This window comes from Urocampus carinirostris, chromosome 6, assembly GCF_059441175.1.
Source record: "Urocampus carinirostris isolate Australia breed hairy pipefish chromosome 6, RoL_Ucar_1.0, whole genome shotgun sequence".
NCBI classification, from domain to species: Eukaryota; Metazoa; Chordata; class Actinopteri; order Syngnathiformes; family Syngnathidae; genus Urocampus; species Urocampus carinirostris.
In genome coordinates, this window is record NC_142354.1 from 34,927,936 (window position 1) to 34,944,343 (window position 16,408).

A 16,408-nucleotide genomic window follows, 5' to 3' on the forward strand; every position below is an offset into this window, starting at 1 on the left:
AAGGAACAAACGAAAAAAATTAAATAGAGAACAAAAAGAAAAAAGTAACAGCTAGGAAAAAAAAACACAATGAGGTTTTTTTTTAAAGGAATTAAAAAAAAAAAAAGAAAAAAAACGGGGAAAAAGAAGAAAAAGTTTGTGTTGCATTCAAATAATTTCCAACTATACCAAGTCAATCTTGTGCAACCGACTAAATAAGCCCCCCAAAAATGTTAGTATTATGCGGCAAAAGATACCAGGAAAAAAAAGACATGGAAATCTTGTGAAAGAATTATTGTAAAAACAAATGACGTTTGTAGGCCGTACAACCTTTGCAATAATACATTAGTCAATTCATTCAAAAGTGATTTTTTTTTTTTTTTTGCATTGCCAGAAACTCAGCAAAATGTAACTTGATGTCAAGTTTTGGACATGTTTGATAATTAATTATCTTGCAACACTTGGAATTATGGTTGCTCACTGTTGTTTCAAGCGTTGCTCACCGACTTTGTGTGAACGCTCAGACCCGTGGAAAATTACAGGGAACATTGGGCTAGAATGTGTCCAATTGAATTTACCAGCTGCTAACTGCTAGTTACAGTTAAAAACAGTTTGTAATATATTGTATGATACCATGTTTAGTGGCAGTTATTTTTCCTTATTTCTGGATAATTTGCGTAGTTTGTTACTCTGTTTAACTAGACTGGATTATAAACTACCTACTTTTGTATCAAAAATGTTCAATAGACCCCCGGGATTTGACATCCTTTCTGAGGTGAAAATAGACATGTGACTGGAGATGGAAACCTATTTTAATTATTTAATGAGTTAAAAGCATCCGGGACCTTGGTTAAAAACAGTTAAATAACAAAAAAGTAGACAGTAAGTACCTCTGATATATACTGTAATATATGAGTACATGATTAAATACCATTCTAAATAAATATACATGTAAGGGAAAAATGATTTTTATTTTATCTTTGGACGTGACTCGAGCTGGTATAGTGGAGTAGTGGGAGGATGCAGTCGGAGAGGACATTGCCGATTAGAATTCGAACTGATTTGATAACTTCCACTTGTTTTTTAATGCCCTTAGAAGACTTTCTTGATTTAATTGTCCCAATTGTCAATTAAATATTTTTAGTGAGGGTGTGTGGTATTTGTATTTTTTTCATATCTCGGGATTTTTTTTCCATTGTTATCACATTCTTACCTATTCTTTTACCAACACTTCATGTCTAGGGAACCATAATTGAACACATTAAAGGGACAGTATGTATTAGTTATTGCCTCTTAGTGCCAAAAAAACTTCATTAAAAAAACAATGTTAACTTGAAAAGTACATTCACAATAATACAAACATGCATTTTTATAATACTTGTAGGTTAAGACATTTGCTTTTATTTTACATATCATAATCCTCAGGGGGTGCTGACATATTGTCCACCATCTTGCTGCTACGGGAACCCAAAAAGCTTGAAAACGGTTGAGTATTTATTTTTTATAGAAAAACACTTTGTTTTGGTCACCATGAGTCCCTGCATCTTGTATTCTCCCTTGTGATTTGTTGCACTCAGTTTCGGTTGCACTACACAGTACAGGAACATCTAGTGAATGATACACACTGTCCCTTTATTGTTAGGCGAGATTCTAAGTTGAACAAAGAGAGAGACATGAAGCATTGTGGGATGGAGTTCAGCCAATAGCTATTGGCATTTTCATGGTAAATGAACTGTCTTTCTATAGAACCTCTTACGGTAGAAATCACTTTTACAATGTTCTTCACACTTACCCATTCTTACACACCAATAGTGTCAGCCATGCATTTTGGGGGGCATTAGGGGTTCAGTGTCTCGCCCAAGGACACTTTGACCTTCAACTCAGAAAAAAACCTGCAACCTTTTGGTTCCGAGCCTAGCATACTACCTTCTGAGCTACATGAAACTGCGACGCAAACCAATTGCGGACTAGCGTCGTGTATGATACCGACCAATAGCTGGTGGCTATTTTAGAGACGGACGAGGAACTTGACATACAGTTATACACACGAACCTCGCAAAATTTGAATTGTGTACATTTTTGGGCATGGGAAATAGTTATTCATGTGGTATGGTAGCGAAAGTACCATAACTTATATAATTTATATGTGCAAACATTGTAAGGGATGCCGTAACCTGGAGGTCTACTGTCTACTGGGCAGGGTTGGGTAGGGTTACTTTAACTGGATTACTTTCAATTACTTTTGGATTACTCCAATACCAAATATGCTAATAAAAGACAAAAGAAACTAAATATGAATAAAATGATTAAATTTTGTGCAGGCTTGGGGAGTAACGTAATACATGGAACGGCAAAAATGATGTCGGCAAGCTGTTTGGATTTATTTTCATTTTGTTTCTGTTGCATTTTATGTTAGTTTTGCCGGAGATCAAAGAGATCAAAGCCAGGAGAGAAAGCTTACCACGTGTTGTTGAAAGGGTGGTCGTTTTGGTTGTAACATTTCTCAGAATTCACTGTGTGAATATAACTTGTTTTTATATTCCTAAATATAAAAACAATCTTTCACACACACACACACACACAAGAAGTAATGGTTCAATAATCAGTCTAATTGCGTGTCTTGTACGTTTATCATTTTTGTACTCTTTTATTTTGAAGTTGCATTTCCGGTGTATTTATCTGTTTCCTGTGTGACTAAAGTTAACTAGACACACGGGGGCGCGCAGTGTGGCCGGGAGCCCAGCCGGGGCCATCACCAATGCTAATACATTTTATTTACCTTAATGCTTGTTTTTATTTGTTTGCCAACATAGAGTTCATATAAGTTTTAACTTCATCAGTTGTGAGTCATAATTTTATTCATATTTAGTTTCTTTTGTCTTTTATTAGCATATTTGTTATTGGAGTAATCCAAAAGTAATTGAAAGTAATCCAGTTAAAGTAACCCTACCCAACCCTGCTACTGGGTACTTACTGTAGTAGATGTTTCCAAAGCGCATGATCAACCACTGGACATATATTCCAGTTTTAGCAACAGTCTGTAAAAAAAAAAAGAAAATCCTCGAACAAATGTTAATTGTGAAGAAATCCGCTCGTGTACCACACGTCTTAGGTCGGGTCCAGCCAGTCGGGTCGCTTGTGGGGCTTGCACGTGTGAACGTCCACCGTGTCCACGCAGTCATTGCACTGGACTTTGCAGCACCATTGGAACTTGCAGTCGCACTGGCTCAGCCGTTTGACGCGCATGGTATCGTAACCTCTGCCGCAGCACATGACCTCGCAGCCGTCCGTGCCCCGGGATGACTTGTTGCAAACGCGACCCGCCGTGCCCAGGGACCCTGCCGAGACCATAGAAAAAGCTGTTGATAAAAGCGGGGTGTCGCGTCTTCTAATTTCCAGCTTGACTTTTTCCTAATAACCATCGTTTGCCCGCGTCCCTGCGTCCTAGACGCATTATTTTTGCTGGGGACGCATCGTGTCAAATTAACGTGCGTCCCTGGGACGCAACTTTTTTGACACAAAATTGTCATTATCATTTTTTAACAAAGATTTACCGCACTCCAAACTTTTGTCAGGCAGATCCGCCATTGTTGTTTTGGTCTCGCGGTTCGAGTTTTCGTCTGCACGCCGATCTCGAGTTCGAGGTGTGTAGGTGAAAGTCCGTCTCTTTTTAGAGAACCGGCTTTTTCGGCTCAACTCATTAAAGAGCCGGCTCTCAAGCGGCTCACTTGCTTTGATGCATTATATTACGAATGATTATGTTGTATAAAGAAGTTAAGAAAAAAAGGAAGTATAAAAGGAGAAAATGAAAAAAGACAGGTTTGTTGTTATCCCTTTAATCAGTATATTACCAACAGTAATTTAATGCAGAGAATGAATTATTAATTTGAAAAAGAAAATATATTATTCTACTTAATTATATTTGCATGTATTTTTTCCTTCTACAGTGAACGTCCAAGCGACTTCATTTTTGAACTTTTTTATAATAAACCTCATTCATGTTGAGCAACTCAGTGTCTCACAACAAAATGTTCATTAACAATATATATGATATAAGGAAACACATGTACAATATAACATGTTAAACTACATAAATAAACATGTTTGAAAAAAAAAAAAGATTTTGGGGGATTTTGTAAGGGAAAATACGACAGTTTGTAAGGGCATGGAGCACACTAAATTTTGGGGACCCATAGATCTCTAAGCTGCGCGCCTGCGCAATTGCGCACTGCTCGCACATTTTCAGCGCACAAGAAAATCTAGCCAGCGCACAAAAATGAGGGCTCAAAGTTACTAATTAAGAAGTGACTTAAGTCAAAGTTACAGTGCATGAAGGTAAAAATACACAGGTTCCCCTGACGTTGGGTCCTAAATGCGGTATTTTGAAGTCGAGTCGAAGTAGAACGAAGTTGAGTAAAGTTAGTAGAGTTTGCCGAGAACCGGCTTCTTCGGCTCGGCTCACTAAAAGGAACCGGCTCTTTCGGGTCCTAAACGGCTCTTCAGGTTGTTTTTGCTTCTTTAATCCCAACATGACCAAATATTATGTAAAAATATGCACAAAAAGACTTAGAGGAAGGGGGGAATAGAACAAAAAAGAAAAAAATACCAAAATGAAAAAGTCGTGAAAAGCTGAGAAGAAAAAAAACAAAAGGAAGAGAAAAAAAAGAAGGAACAATTTAGAAAAAAGCCAGTAAAAAAGAAAAGAAAGAAATGTTGGGAAAAAGTAAACAGAGAACAAAAATAAAAAAGTAACAGCTCGGAAAAAATAAACACAATGAGGTTTTTTTTAAAGGAATTTTAAAAAAAGTAGGAAAAAAACACGGAAAAAAGAAGAAAAAGTTTGTGTTGCATTCAAATAATTCCCAATCATATCAAGTGAATCTTGTTGCCAACATTGTACTTCCACTAAAAAATGTGATTAAGTACAGTTCTGTATCTTGCAAGCCTTTATTTTTTTCAAAAGCTGACCATGCGCCTTATAATACAGTGCGCCTTATTTATGGATCGATATTAAGTCGCAAAGTCTTCCAACTAACTTGGAGCCGCCGACTAGATTTTCCCCCGAAGGCGAAGTCGTCCGCGGTGTATGCTGGGATTTATTTACCGGCGTTTCATTGGCTAACCAATGTGTCAATCATCATTTGAATCGATCACTATTGGCTAAAGTTATTCGGAGGTCAAGGGGCGGAACCTTTTTATCATTTGTAGGCTGGCATAGGCTTGAACGGCAAAACAAAGCCTGCAATTGGCCAAAAAAGATGTGTCAATCATCAGTTGAATCGATCACTAATGGCTAAAGTTATTCGGAGGTCAAGGGGCGGATCCTTTTTATCATTTACAGGCTGGCATAGGCTTAAACGGCAAAACAAAGCCTGCAATTGGCCGAAAAAGATGAATGTGTATAGCACGTGGTTGACGGCATACAGAAAGCATTTTTTCGATTCTGTATTTGTAAATATTTTATTCTCCTGGATTTACTACACTCACGGATATAAGAGGCTGCAAATTATTATTAACGACTTCGGTGAGCTACTCCGGCTATATATTATCTCTGTATCTTGTTTCAGACTGAACTCGATGTTTCTGTGATAAGCGGTGCAGATAATGGATGGAACGGAGTGTCTATTTTTAAATTAAACTCAATTCCAAGTGTTTATTGTCATATGCACAGTAAAGTTGCGAGCGAAAAAGAAAATAGAAACTAAGGAACGGTTGGCATTTCTTGAATCCCAAGACTTTAACCTTCCGAATGATGGAACGATGCATTTGAGTGACATCGTACGGACACCGCATCCGCACGTGTTCTCGACATGTATTTGCGTCTTTGCAAGCTTTCGGAATGTTAAGGGGGTGATAAGTTGGACTGAACTATCTGGCTGTTTTGTCGACATTCCCATTGTAGCGCCTTATAATCCGGTGCGTCTTATGTATGTCAAAAATAGGACCAAAAACTATTTTTTCGGGGTGCGCCCTATAACCTGGTGTGCCTTATAGTGCGGAAAATACGGTAATTAAATACATGTACCGTGCAACCAACTAAATAAGCCCCCAAAAATGTTAGTATTATGTGTCAAAAGATACCAGGAATAAAAGAAATGGAAATCTTGTGAAAGAATTGTAAGAACAAACGACGTTTGTAGGCCGTACAACCTTTGCAATAGTACATGAGTCAATTCATTCAAAAGAGAAAAATAATTTTGCATTGCCGGAAACTCAGCAAAATGTAACTTGATGTCAAGTTTTGGACATGTTTGATAATGATTTAGTTGCCACACTTGGAGTTGCTGTTGCTCACCGTTGTTTCAAGCGTTGCTCACCGACTTTGTGTGAACGCTTAGACCCGTGGAAAATTAGAGGGAACATTGGTTGGGACCCATAGATTTTTGAGCATGCGAGTCCCCGGGACCCATCACTTTTCAGAGGTAAAATGAACACTGCTTCAGTGAGTGTTTGCTCGCGGCACTTTGCCAGCCACTAGTCTCGGATGGAATTGTCGAACCAAGAATCGTATTTATACTGGAATACGCGATAAATAGTTGAGGTCAACAGTCAAAGCATGTGCTCCAAAAGTCAGAATTCTTAGCCTATCTCCTTAAGACTTAAATTGAATTACTTTATCTTTCTGTCATCGCAGGAATCTCCTCATTTCTGAAAGCCTTATTATGAGTGACAGTCCAAGGTTGAGGAGTTCAGGTTTTCAGAGCTTTAACAGACAGATTTGTCAATTGACTGTTTCATGCATTGTTTTAGTAATTGGCACTTTTATGAGTCACAGGTTTCAAATGATTTTCCTTCTCCGTTTTGTGGAACTACTTACTGTCGAACTAAGATGAAATGAAATGATTTGCATTTATATAGCGCTTTTCAAATCAAGACTTTCCAAAGCGCTTTACAGTGTGCTTTACATTTCCCAATAGCGGCCGTGCAGCCATGTAAGGCGCTAACCTGCTTATTGGGGGTATTAGGGGTTCAGTGTCTTACCCAAAGACACTTCGACATGTAACGCGGACAAGCCGGGATTCGAACTGGGATCCCTTGATCCCAAGACGAGCGCACTACCTCCTGAGCTACTGCCTTTTATTTCCATTTCAAGACTATTCGCACTAGATAGTCCAAAAATAATACTTTTTTTGTTTGTTGGTCTTCCTATTTTTTTCCTTAAAGGTTCGTCAAATTGTCTTTGCCGAATCAAGACACTGCTTAATGGTCTTTGTTTTTCAATTTTACCAAATGTCAGTTTAAAATAATCTACCCCCCAAAAAAGAAGATTCAACCTAGTTAGAACAGCGTAATGGTCTTTGTTTTTCTATCTATCTATCTACCTTGGTCAAAGTCGTCCTATCTATCTATCTATCTATCTATCTATCTATCTATCTATCTATCTATCTATCTATCTATCTATCTATCTATCTATCTATCTATCTATCTATCTATCTATCTATCTATCTATCTATCTATCTATCTATCTATCTATCTATCTATCTATCTATCTATCTATCTATCTATCTATCTATCTATCTATCTATCTATCTATCTATCTATCTATCTACCTTGGTCATATCCCTCAAGAGGGGTGACCGACAGCAAGACAACACATACAATAACAAAAAAATAAAAGGGAAAAAATAACAAAAACTAATTTTTGGACCATGGCCAACCCAATTGCCCAAACACCCAAACAAGTTAGGCACCTCGGCACCCAAGTGGGTCATGCTTTCGTCCCTCCAGATGAAACGGGACACCAGAAAGCGGCCATGTCACTCGGGTCAGGGTGACACAACAGCAGGGCCCGACAGCTTTCACTGGTTTACCCCTGCCGCATCATACGGGTGCCCAGCCCATCCTTAAGAACGCATCCACAATCCCACTATCCTTTGACAACGCCTCTCCACTCCTTTCTATCACCAACAAAAACAATTTTCAATTTTACCAAATGTCAGTTTAAAATAATCTACCCCCCAAAAAAGAAGATTCAACCTAGTTAGAACCATTTTGATAACGAGAACATGAATCCACAATTCACGATAACAATCTGATCAGCGGGAATTCAATTTGGGGGGAAGGGGTAGTTTGCTGTAAAAGTCATATGACAAATTGATTACCTTTACTTAAACGCTCCCTTAAAACTTGATATTGTGATTCTGAAGAAAAAGGAGATTTCAAAATATCATATTTATACTCATGTATAACTTGCACCCCTAATATTTGCTTAAAAATCTTTCTATTTTTTTTATGTTTTCTCAGCTCAATCTTTTCTAAGACACAACGGGAATTGAACCCGGGTTGTGGCGGTGAGAACACAACAATGATATAGATGATATATAAGGCATTAGATTTGACCTCATCATTACACCATTTTTCTTCACAGTACCAGAGACAAATCTCAATTTTGCTGTGCATTTCACATGTTACAATGACAATAAATTACATTCTATTCTTCTATTCTATTTTAAGCAGTGTGAAGTGATAAATGTTGAATATGTAGGGCCATGATTAAATCATTTATTGACAACATTAAATTTACAATATGATTATTTAATGTCCTTCAAAGTCCGATACATAATCAGATACACCAAACAGCTCTTTGCCTCTTTGTGCTTTTGCATTTATTTATATCTTTCAGGACAACTTTCTGTTTTCTCCATTCTCTTACATTCATCTCTGGTACTGAAAAAAAAAATAGTGTGATATTGAAATAAAACCCAATGCCTTTTCTCATAGCAGCTATACCACTTGTGATCTAGTAGTTAAGATTCGGCACTCTCACCTCTGCGATATGGGTTTGATTTCCATTGCAGCCAAGTTTTTTCCAGGAAAACAAAATTGTGCGTTATACATGAGTAAATAAGGTAACCTAAATTCCGGACTATAGACCGCACCCATCACATTTCGGGAGGAAAACCGATTTTGTACATACACCAGCCGCACCTGTATGTTAGCCGCATGCGCCCACATTGAAAAAACGCAATACAAACACAAAATTAACCCATACCCGATACAGTCCAAAAAACACCGCCGGTAAAATGAACGAAAAATGATACCGGTACTTAAGATTTAATGCAGACCTGCAGAGTCCGGGTGCCCATTGAAAGTAATCCAAGGAAAAAGGTGTACATTTCCAAAGGTAAGGGTGGGAAAAATATATATCCACTATTGTCGGCCGCCTCCACAAACACGTCTCACCTTTACTCCACTTCCCGTCAGCCCGCGTTTGCCCCGCCCCCTCTTTCTCATTTGCTCGTACAAAACATATCAGAATAAGTTTCTAAAATAAATACATTACAAAAATATACAGTTGAAAATACATATTATACATGGTTACACATATTTACAAAGAAAGAGGGTACACCGAGAGAGTTTTCAAAGCTCTAATAATAATATTATAACTTTCATCCCAAACCGTGCCTGTGAAGGGTAGCAAAACGCTACTAGCAACACGCTCGCAATATAGTAAAAAGCACTGTTAAGAAAACATAACGTGCTTACAGTAAGCACGGTGAACCGTCCTCATCTTCCTCCTTATAACTGAGGTCATCAAAGTCGTCTTCCTTCAGTATGGAAAAGAGACTTTGTCACATAGACGTCGTCCCACGCTCCCTCATTCTAAAACACGCTAGCATCACGCTCGCCAAGTAATATTTACGCGCGGTAGCTCTGTTTCCTTCTATATCGGACAGCTCGATTGCAATTAGCTTGAAAGTTGCGTCATGTGCCTTTCTCTGTGCAATTTACATGATGGGGATATGGGGATATGTCTATGCTAAATTAATTTGTGCACAAACTAAGAAGTTGCAGTCTAAATCTTACCTTTTGTACTCGAGCGCCGCTGGCGGCCGTTAGAAAAATCACATAAATTGGCCGCATCACTGAATAAGCCGCAGGGTTAAAAGTTTGGGAAAAAAGTAGCGGCTTATAGTCCGGAATTTACGGAAGTCAAGGCTGGTACGTGTTTGTATTTTATGCATACAGTATATACATCCTGGATGGGCAGCACGGAGGCGCAGCGGTTAGCGCTTGTGCGGCACAGTTCATGTCATGGGAACCTGTCGTGGGTTCAAATCCAGCTCCAGACTTCCTGTGCGGAGTTTGTATGTTCTCCCCGTGCTTGCGTGGGTTTCCTCCGGGCACTCCGGTTTCCTCCCACGTTCCAAAAACATGCATTTCAGGTGAATTGGCCGGTCCAAATTGTCCCTAGGTGTGAATGAGCGAATGAGTTGTCTGTCCCTGTGTGCCCTGCGATTGGCTGGCAACCAGTTCAGGGTGTCCCCTGCCCACTGCCCGGAGATGGCTGGGATGGGCTCCAGCCCCCCCGCGACCCTAATGAGGATAAGCGGTACGGCTAATGAGATGAGATGAGATGAGACATCCTGGACATCAGCCAACCTCTCGCAGAATCTAAAATAGAACAATAAAACATTCTTCCTTCCAAAGAAGATGTTATTGTTTGTAAAAGTCGAACCCGAGACCAAAGTGAAATATCAGCCTTCCCACAGAGGTTACATTCCCAGACAGGTCATTGGAATATTCTCCATAGCTGAGCTCAGGTGTGAAGATCAGATGCCACTCATAATGACCGAGCATCCGTGATGTAACGAGAAGGGATCAGAGAAGATATTTTCCCCAGGCTAAGAGGGACCCCAGCTTAAAAGTGACCAAAGGAAGGATTTGAAAAATAAGCCGGGCACATATCCCCGGGCCTTGAATTCCTAAACAATAGAGATTAGCAGTGTGAAGGCATCATAAGCTCCTTTTCAGATCACTTTTTAACAACCTGTCCTTTGAGTCATTACAACAGGTATCAGCCCAAAGCCAAGGAGTAACCGAGGTATTCAGCGCACCCAAAGAACCTTTACGCTCTGTTGAAGAGACTGGATGTGAGCAGGGAGACGGATCCTTAACAAGGCAAAGCAAACGGCAGGAATTAAAGCGGATGGGAAAGGGCAAACGGGTGGACTTTAAGCTGTGATGGAATGCGAAGCTTCACTTGACGCCTCTGGTTTTCATTTTGTTTTTCAAGGTGAGGCGGCCTCAAACGACAAAACGTCTGTTTGAAGGATGCAGACCTGGGAAAAATAGCTCCATATACCGAGATCCATACACGTTGAAACCTTTTATCTGAAAGCCAACATTTTTCACCAATTTATGGCTAAATGACCGGTTTAAAAGGCCTAGAGTGGCTTTGGACCAATGTTCCCTGTAATTTTCCACGGGTCTGAGCGTTCACACGAAGTCGGTGAGCAACGCTTGAAACAACAGTGAGCAGCCATAATCCCAAGTGTGGCAAGACAATTAATTATCAAACATGTCCAAAACTTGACATCAAGTTACATTTTGCTGAGTTTCCGTCAATGCAAAATTATTTTTCTCTTTTGAATGATTTGACTCATGTACTATTGCAAAGGTTGTACGGCCTACAAACGGCGTTTCTTCTTACAATTCTTTCACAAGATATCCATTTCTTTTTATTTCCTGATATATTTTGTCACATAATATTAACATTTTTGGGGGCTTATTTAGTCGGTGGTAAGATACAGAACTGTACTTAATCACATTTTTTAGGGGAGGTACAATGTTGGCAACAAGATTCAGATTCAGATTTACTTTATTGTCATTCGTGTACACATGTATACAGAACGAAATGTCTATACATCTGACCCGCACAGTTTCCTTGAGCGTCAGCCAGGATAGATTAGATTAACCATGTCTTTGTCAGAATTTTAGCGCAGCAGTTCGTCATCTCGCGGTTCGATGCCACTTCCAGTTGTTAAATGGTCCAGTTTATTGTCCAGAGAGCAAACGTTGGAGAGGAAAATGGATCGGAGAGGCGTTTCGAAGGGTTTAGCCTTTAGCCTAGCGGTTAGCCCGGCCCGACAACCTCGCTTCCTAAAAATTCGATTTTGCGAAACAAATTTGTGTCTGTCAATGTCACCAGTCAATGAAATACGTCATGCCGCATATCATTGAAAAGCTTAAACTCTTAAGATTCAAGATATCATTTCCAATTATTCTAATCAGAGAAACATCACAATCAGTCTGAAAGAACCACTTCACCATTACGTCCCGCGGGCCGTCTTCAACTACCGTATTTTCCGCACTATAAGACGCATTGTGCAGGGAAACAGGGTTCTTTACTGTGCATATGACAATAAACACTTTGAATTGAATTTAGTCACAGAAACATCAAGATCGTTCTAAAACAAGATACCGGGAAAATATAAAGCCGCATAGCTCACCTAAGTTCTCTTGCAGCCATCACGTTCAATAATGATACGTAACCATGGTCTTCTTACAACCGTGAGTGTAGTAAATCCAGGAGAGTAAAATATTTACAAATACAGAATAGTAAAAAATGTTTTCTCTATGCCGTAGTGCAACCCAACGTTTGATTCACATTCATCTTATTCAGCCAATTGCAGGCTTTGTTTCGCCCCTTTAGCCTATGCGAGCCTGTAAATGATAAAAAGGATCCGCCCCCTTTACCTCCGAATAACTTTAGCCAATAGTGACTGATTCAAATGATGATTGACACATTGGCTGGGAAATGAAACGCCGGTATATAAATCCCAGCATACACCGCGTACTACTTGGCGTTCCGGGGAAAATCTAGTCGGCGGCCGCTTGCTTTAGTTGCAAGACTTTGCGACTTAATATTGATCCATAAATAAGGCGCACTGTATTATTAGGCGCATGGTCAGCTTTTGAAAAAAATAAAGGCTTTTAGGTGCGCCTTATAGTGCGGAAAATACGGTACTTTGAATGTCCACGAACATGGCTTTGTTACACCAATGACAATCCATAGAATACAACCGTCTAAAATATTGACTCCAAAAGGATAATGACGTCAGTTTATTAGAAATCCGCCTTACACATTTCTGCTTCGTTGGATGTTGCTTCTTGTTATCTGTTTGTTTCGCCACATCATTTCTGTTTACACATTAACAGACTTGTAAAGTTATTCCCGATATGGTAGTGAGCGCTCCCCTTTCGATTGATACCTTTTCCACGATGAGGGTCTATTCATGCTAGTTTTATTCATGCACAAAGCACGAAGTTACATTAAACTCACGTCTTTCTCGACACATATATTCCACCTGTAACCAGCTCGGTAGCCTAGATGGTAGGGAGCCCGCTCTGAGACTGGGAGGTCGCTGGTTCAAGCCTCGGTCGAGTCATACCTAAGACTTACAAAATTGGTACTCATTGCCTCCCTGCTTGGCGCTCGGTATTAAGGGTTGGAACTGGGGGGTGGTCACCTAATGACTTCCAACACAGCAGTTGGGTCTAAAATGGCGGCGCCCTGTTTGGCTGCGGCTGCGTCAGCTCACTGCAGTTTAACTGTACGGGTCATGTGTATCGACATTTCGTTCTGTGTGCATTGTTACAAAGAATGACAATAAAAGTCAATTCTAATTCTAAATTCTGACTCTCACACTTATTGCTCAGGTGCCCCTGGCGGCCCTTAGAAAAAAATTGCATACATTAGCCGCATCATTGCATCAACCACATCAACCGCAGGGTTGAAACCTTGGGAAAACAATCACGGCTTATAGTCCGAATCTTATGGGATACAAGGTACTTTTTACAGTCTGGCTTTTGCTGGTCATTTTGTTATTCGGGAATACATTTGATAAATTCGAAAAGTGGGATTTTTCTCTTGATTTGGGTCGCAACCTGTTGAGAACCACTGTTATGGACCATCCACATCGGTTACGCTTCTCAAGCACAAAATTTTCACCTCAACTCTGAAGCCGCTACTCCTTGTTTATTAGAAACACCAGCCTTAAATGGACGGGGTTGGGTAGGGTTACTTTAACTTGATTACTTTCAATTACTTTTGGATTACTCCAATATCAAATATACTAATAAAATACAAAAGAAACTAAATATGAATAAAATGATGACTCACAACACGTGGTAAGCTTTCTCTCCTGGCTTTGATCTCTTTGATTTCCGGCAAAACTAACATAAAATGCGACAGAAACAAAATGAAAATAAATCCAAACAGCTTGCCAACATCATTTTTTCCGTTCCATGTATTTCGTTACTCCCCAAGCCTGCACAAAATTTAGTCATTTTGGTGACCTAATGACTAAAATGGCTGCGCCTTGTTTGGCTGCGGCTGCATCGGCTCGCTACAGTTTAACTGTACGGGTCAGGTGTATCGACATTTCGTTCTGTGTGCATTGTTACAAAGAATGACAGTAAAAGTAAATTCTATTTTATTCTATTCTATTCTTTTATCTTTTATTAGCATATTTGGTATAGGAGTAATCCAAAAGTAATTGAAAGTAATCAAGTTAAAGTAACCCTACCCAACCCTGCACATGGATATGAAATGATCTGCATTTATATAGCGCTTTTTAAGTCAATGACCTCCCAAAGCGCTTTACAATGTGCTCCACATTTGCCAATAGCGGCCTTGTCCATGTAAGGCGCTAACCTGCTTATTGGGGTATTAGGGTTTCAGTGTCTTACCCAAGGACACTTTGACATGTAACACGTACGAGCCGGGATTCGAACTGGGATCGCTTGATAACAAGACCTCCTGGGCCACAGCCGCCCTTAATTAATATGCCTCCTGGGTTTAAGCGAGAGTGTTTCGGATACCTGCCGCCCGGTCCATGAGGCAGTAGTCCGGCGAGTTCTCCACGTAAACCAGCTCATTTTTGGCGCTCCCTTTGAAGTCGCGCTCAGCCACCGTGAAACCGGTGCCGTCTTGGTTCATTGTCACCTCCACGGCCGTGTTATATTTCTTGCGTAGGTAGTCTCCCGTCCGCCTGAAGTCGGACATCGCCAACCAGCAGGTCCTCGCAGAGCAGGAGCCGCTAACGCCATGACACTTGCACTCCAGTTTCAGGAAGCGCTTGACGGCCTGCAGCAGAGGTCAAAGTTTAACCTGGGTTAAGCCTGCTGTGTTGGCCTGTGGCCAAGGTGTGAACGAGCCCTTTCTTTAGGAGATCCTCTTTCAAGGGGGAATTATGGTCTTTGGGACATATAGGCAAGAGTGTGAGGTCAAAAGGGACCAGGAACTCCAAGAACTTCACTAAACGTGAGAACACGTTGAATAACGGTCAGTGTGCAACATTTCTCTTTAACTACTCAAGCTTTTTTGTGGGACCATAATATTATCAGAAATTCTAATGCTATTTAATGTAAATACAGCAAACTATTATTAGTAGTAGTTGAGGGTCATAATCAGAGCTCCCTCTAAGCTGCGCGCGTGCGCAATTGCGCACTGCTCGCACATTCTCAGATTCTCAGAAAATCTAGCCAGCGCACAAAAATGAGGGCTCAAAATTACTAATTAAGAAGCGATTTAAGTCAAAGTTACAGTGCATGAAGGTAAAAATACACGGGTTCCCCTGATGTAAAAAAGTAAAGTCAGTAGAGTTTGTCGAGAACCGGCTTCTTCGGCTCGGCTCACTAAAAGGAACCGGCTCTTTCGGGTCCTAAACGGCTCTTCAGGTTGTTTTTGCTTCTTTAATCCCAACATGACCAAATATTATGTAAAATTATGCACATAATGACTTAAAGGAAGGGGGGAATAGAACAAAAAAGAAAAAATTACCAAAATGAAAAGTAGTGAAAAGCTGAGAAAAAAAGAAGAGAAACAAAGAAGGAAAAATTTTGAAAAAAGCCAGAAAAAAAAAGAAAAGAAAGAAATGTGGGAAAAAAGTAAATAGAGAACAAAAAGAAAAAAGTAACAGATCTGAAAAAAATAAACACAATGAGATTTTTTTTAAAGGAATTTTTAAAAAAGTAGAAAAAAACACGGAAAAAAGAAGAAAAAGTTTGTGTTGCATTCAAATAATTCCCAATCATATCAAGTCAACCTTGTTGCTAACATTGTACTTCCACTAAAAATGTGATTAAGTACAGTTCTGCATCTTACAACTGACTAAATAAGCCCCCAAAAATGTTAACATTATGCGACAAAATACATCAGGAAATAAAAAGAAATGGATATCTTGTGAAAGAATTGTAAGAACAAACAACGTTTGTAGGCCCTAAAACCTTTGCAATAGTACATGAGTCAATTCATTCAAAAGAGAAAAATAATTTTGCATTGCCGGAAACTCAGCAAAATGTAACTTGATGTCAAGTTTTGGACATGTTTGATAATGAATTATCTTGCCACACTTGGGATTATGGTTGCTCACTGTTGTTTCAAGCGTTGCTCACCGACTTTGTGTGAACGCTCAGACCCGTGGAAAATTACAGGGAACATTGGTCATAATAGATCGTTTTTATGTGATGTCATTGTCATGTGTAGACAATCGGCCATACTGGATGGGTCGAGCAGTTGCGGTTTAAAGTTAAAATGGGTTTACACTTTTATGTTATAAGCTGTTTGAAAGTGAAAGGTATAAGACGTCATTTCTTCGTCCAAATCGTATCCGTATGGGAGAGTTTTCTGAACATTTTGCAC

The 16,408-nt window shown here is 39.7% G+C and overlaps 1 protein-coding gene across 1 annotated transcript in view; it reads right to left on the bottom strand.

Annotated features, from left to right (window-relative positions):
• Nucleotides 1-667: 667 nt before the first annotated feature.
• LOC148364665 (protein Wnt-2b-A-like) overlaps nt 668-16,408 on the bottom strand; it is a 41,094-nt gene continuing 25,353 nt past the window's right edge. The window contains exons 4-5 of the mRNA XM_088338846.1: nt 14,587-14,851; nt 668-3,317 (exon numbers count right to left, since the gene is read on the bottom strand). Coding sequence (XP_088194972.1) covers nt 3,088-3,317; nt 14,587-14,851 — 495 coding nt within the window. The 3' untranslated portion in view covers nt 668-3,087. The remainder of the gene's footprint in view (nt 3,318-14,586; nt 14,852-16,408) is intronic.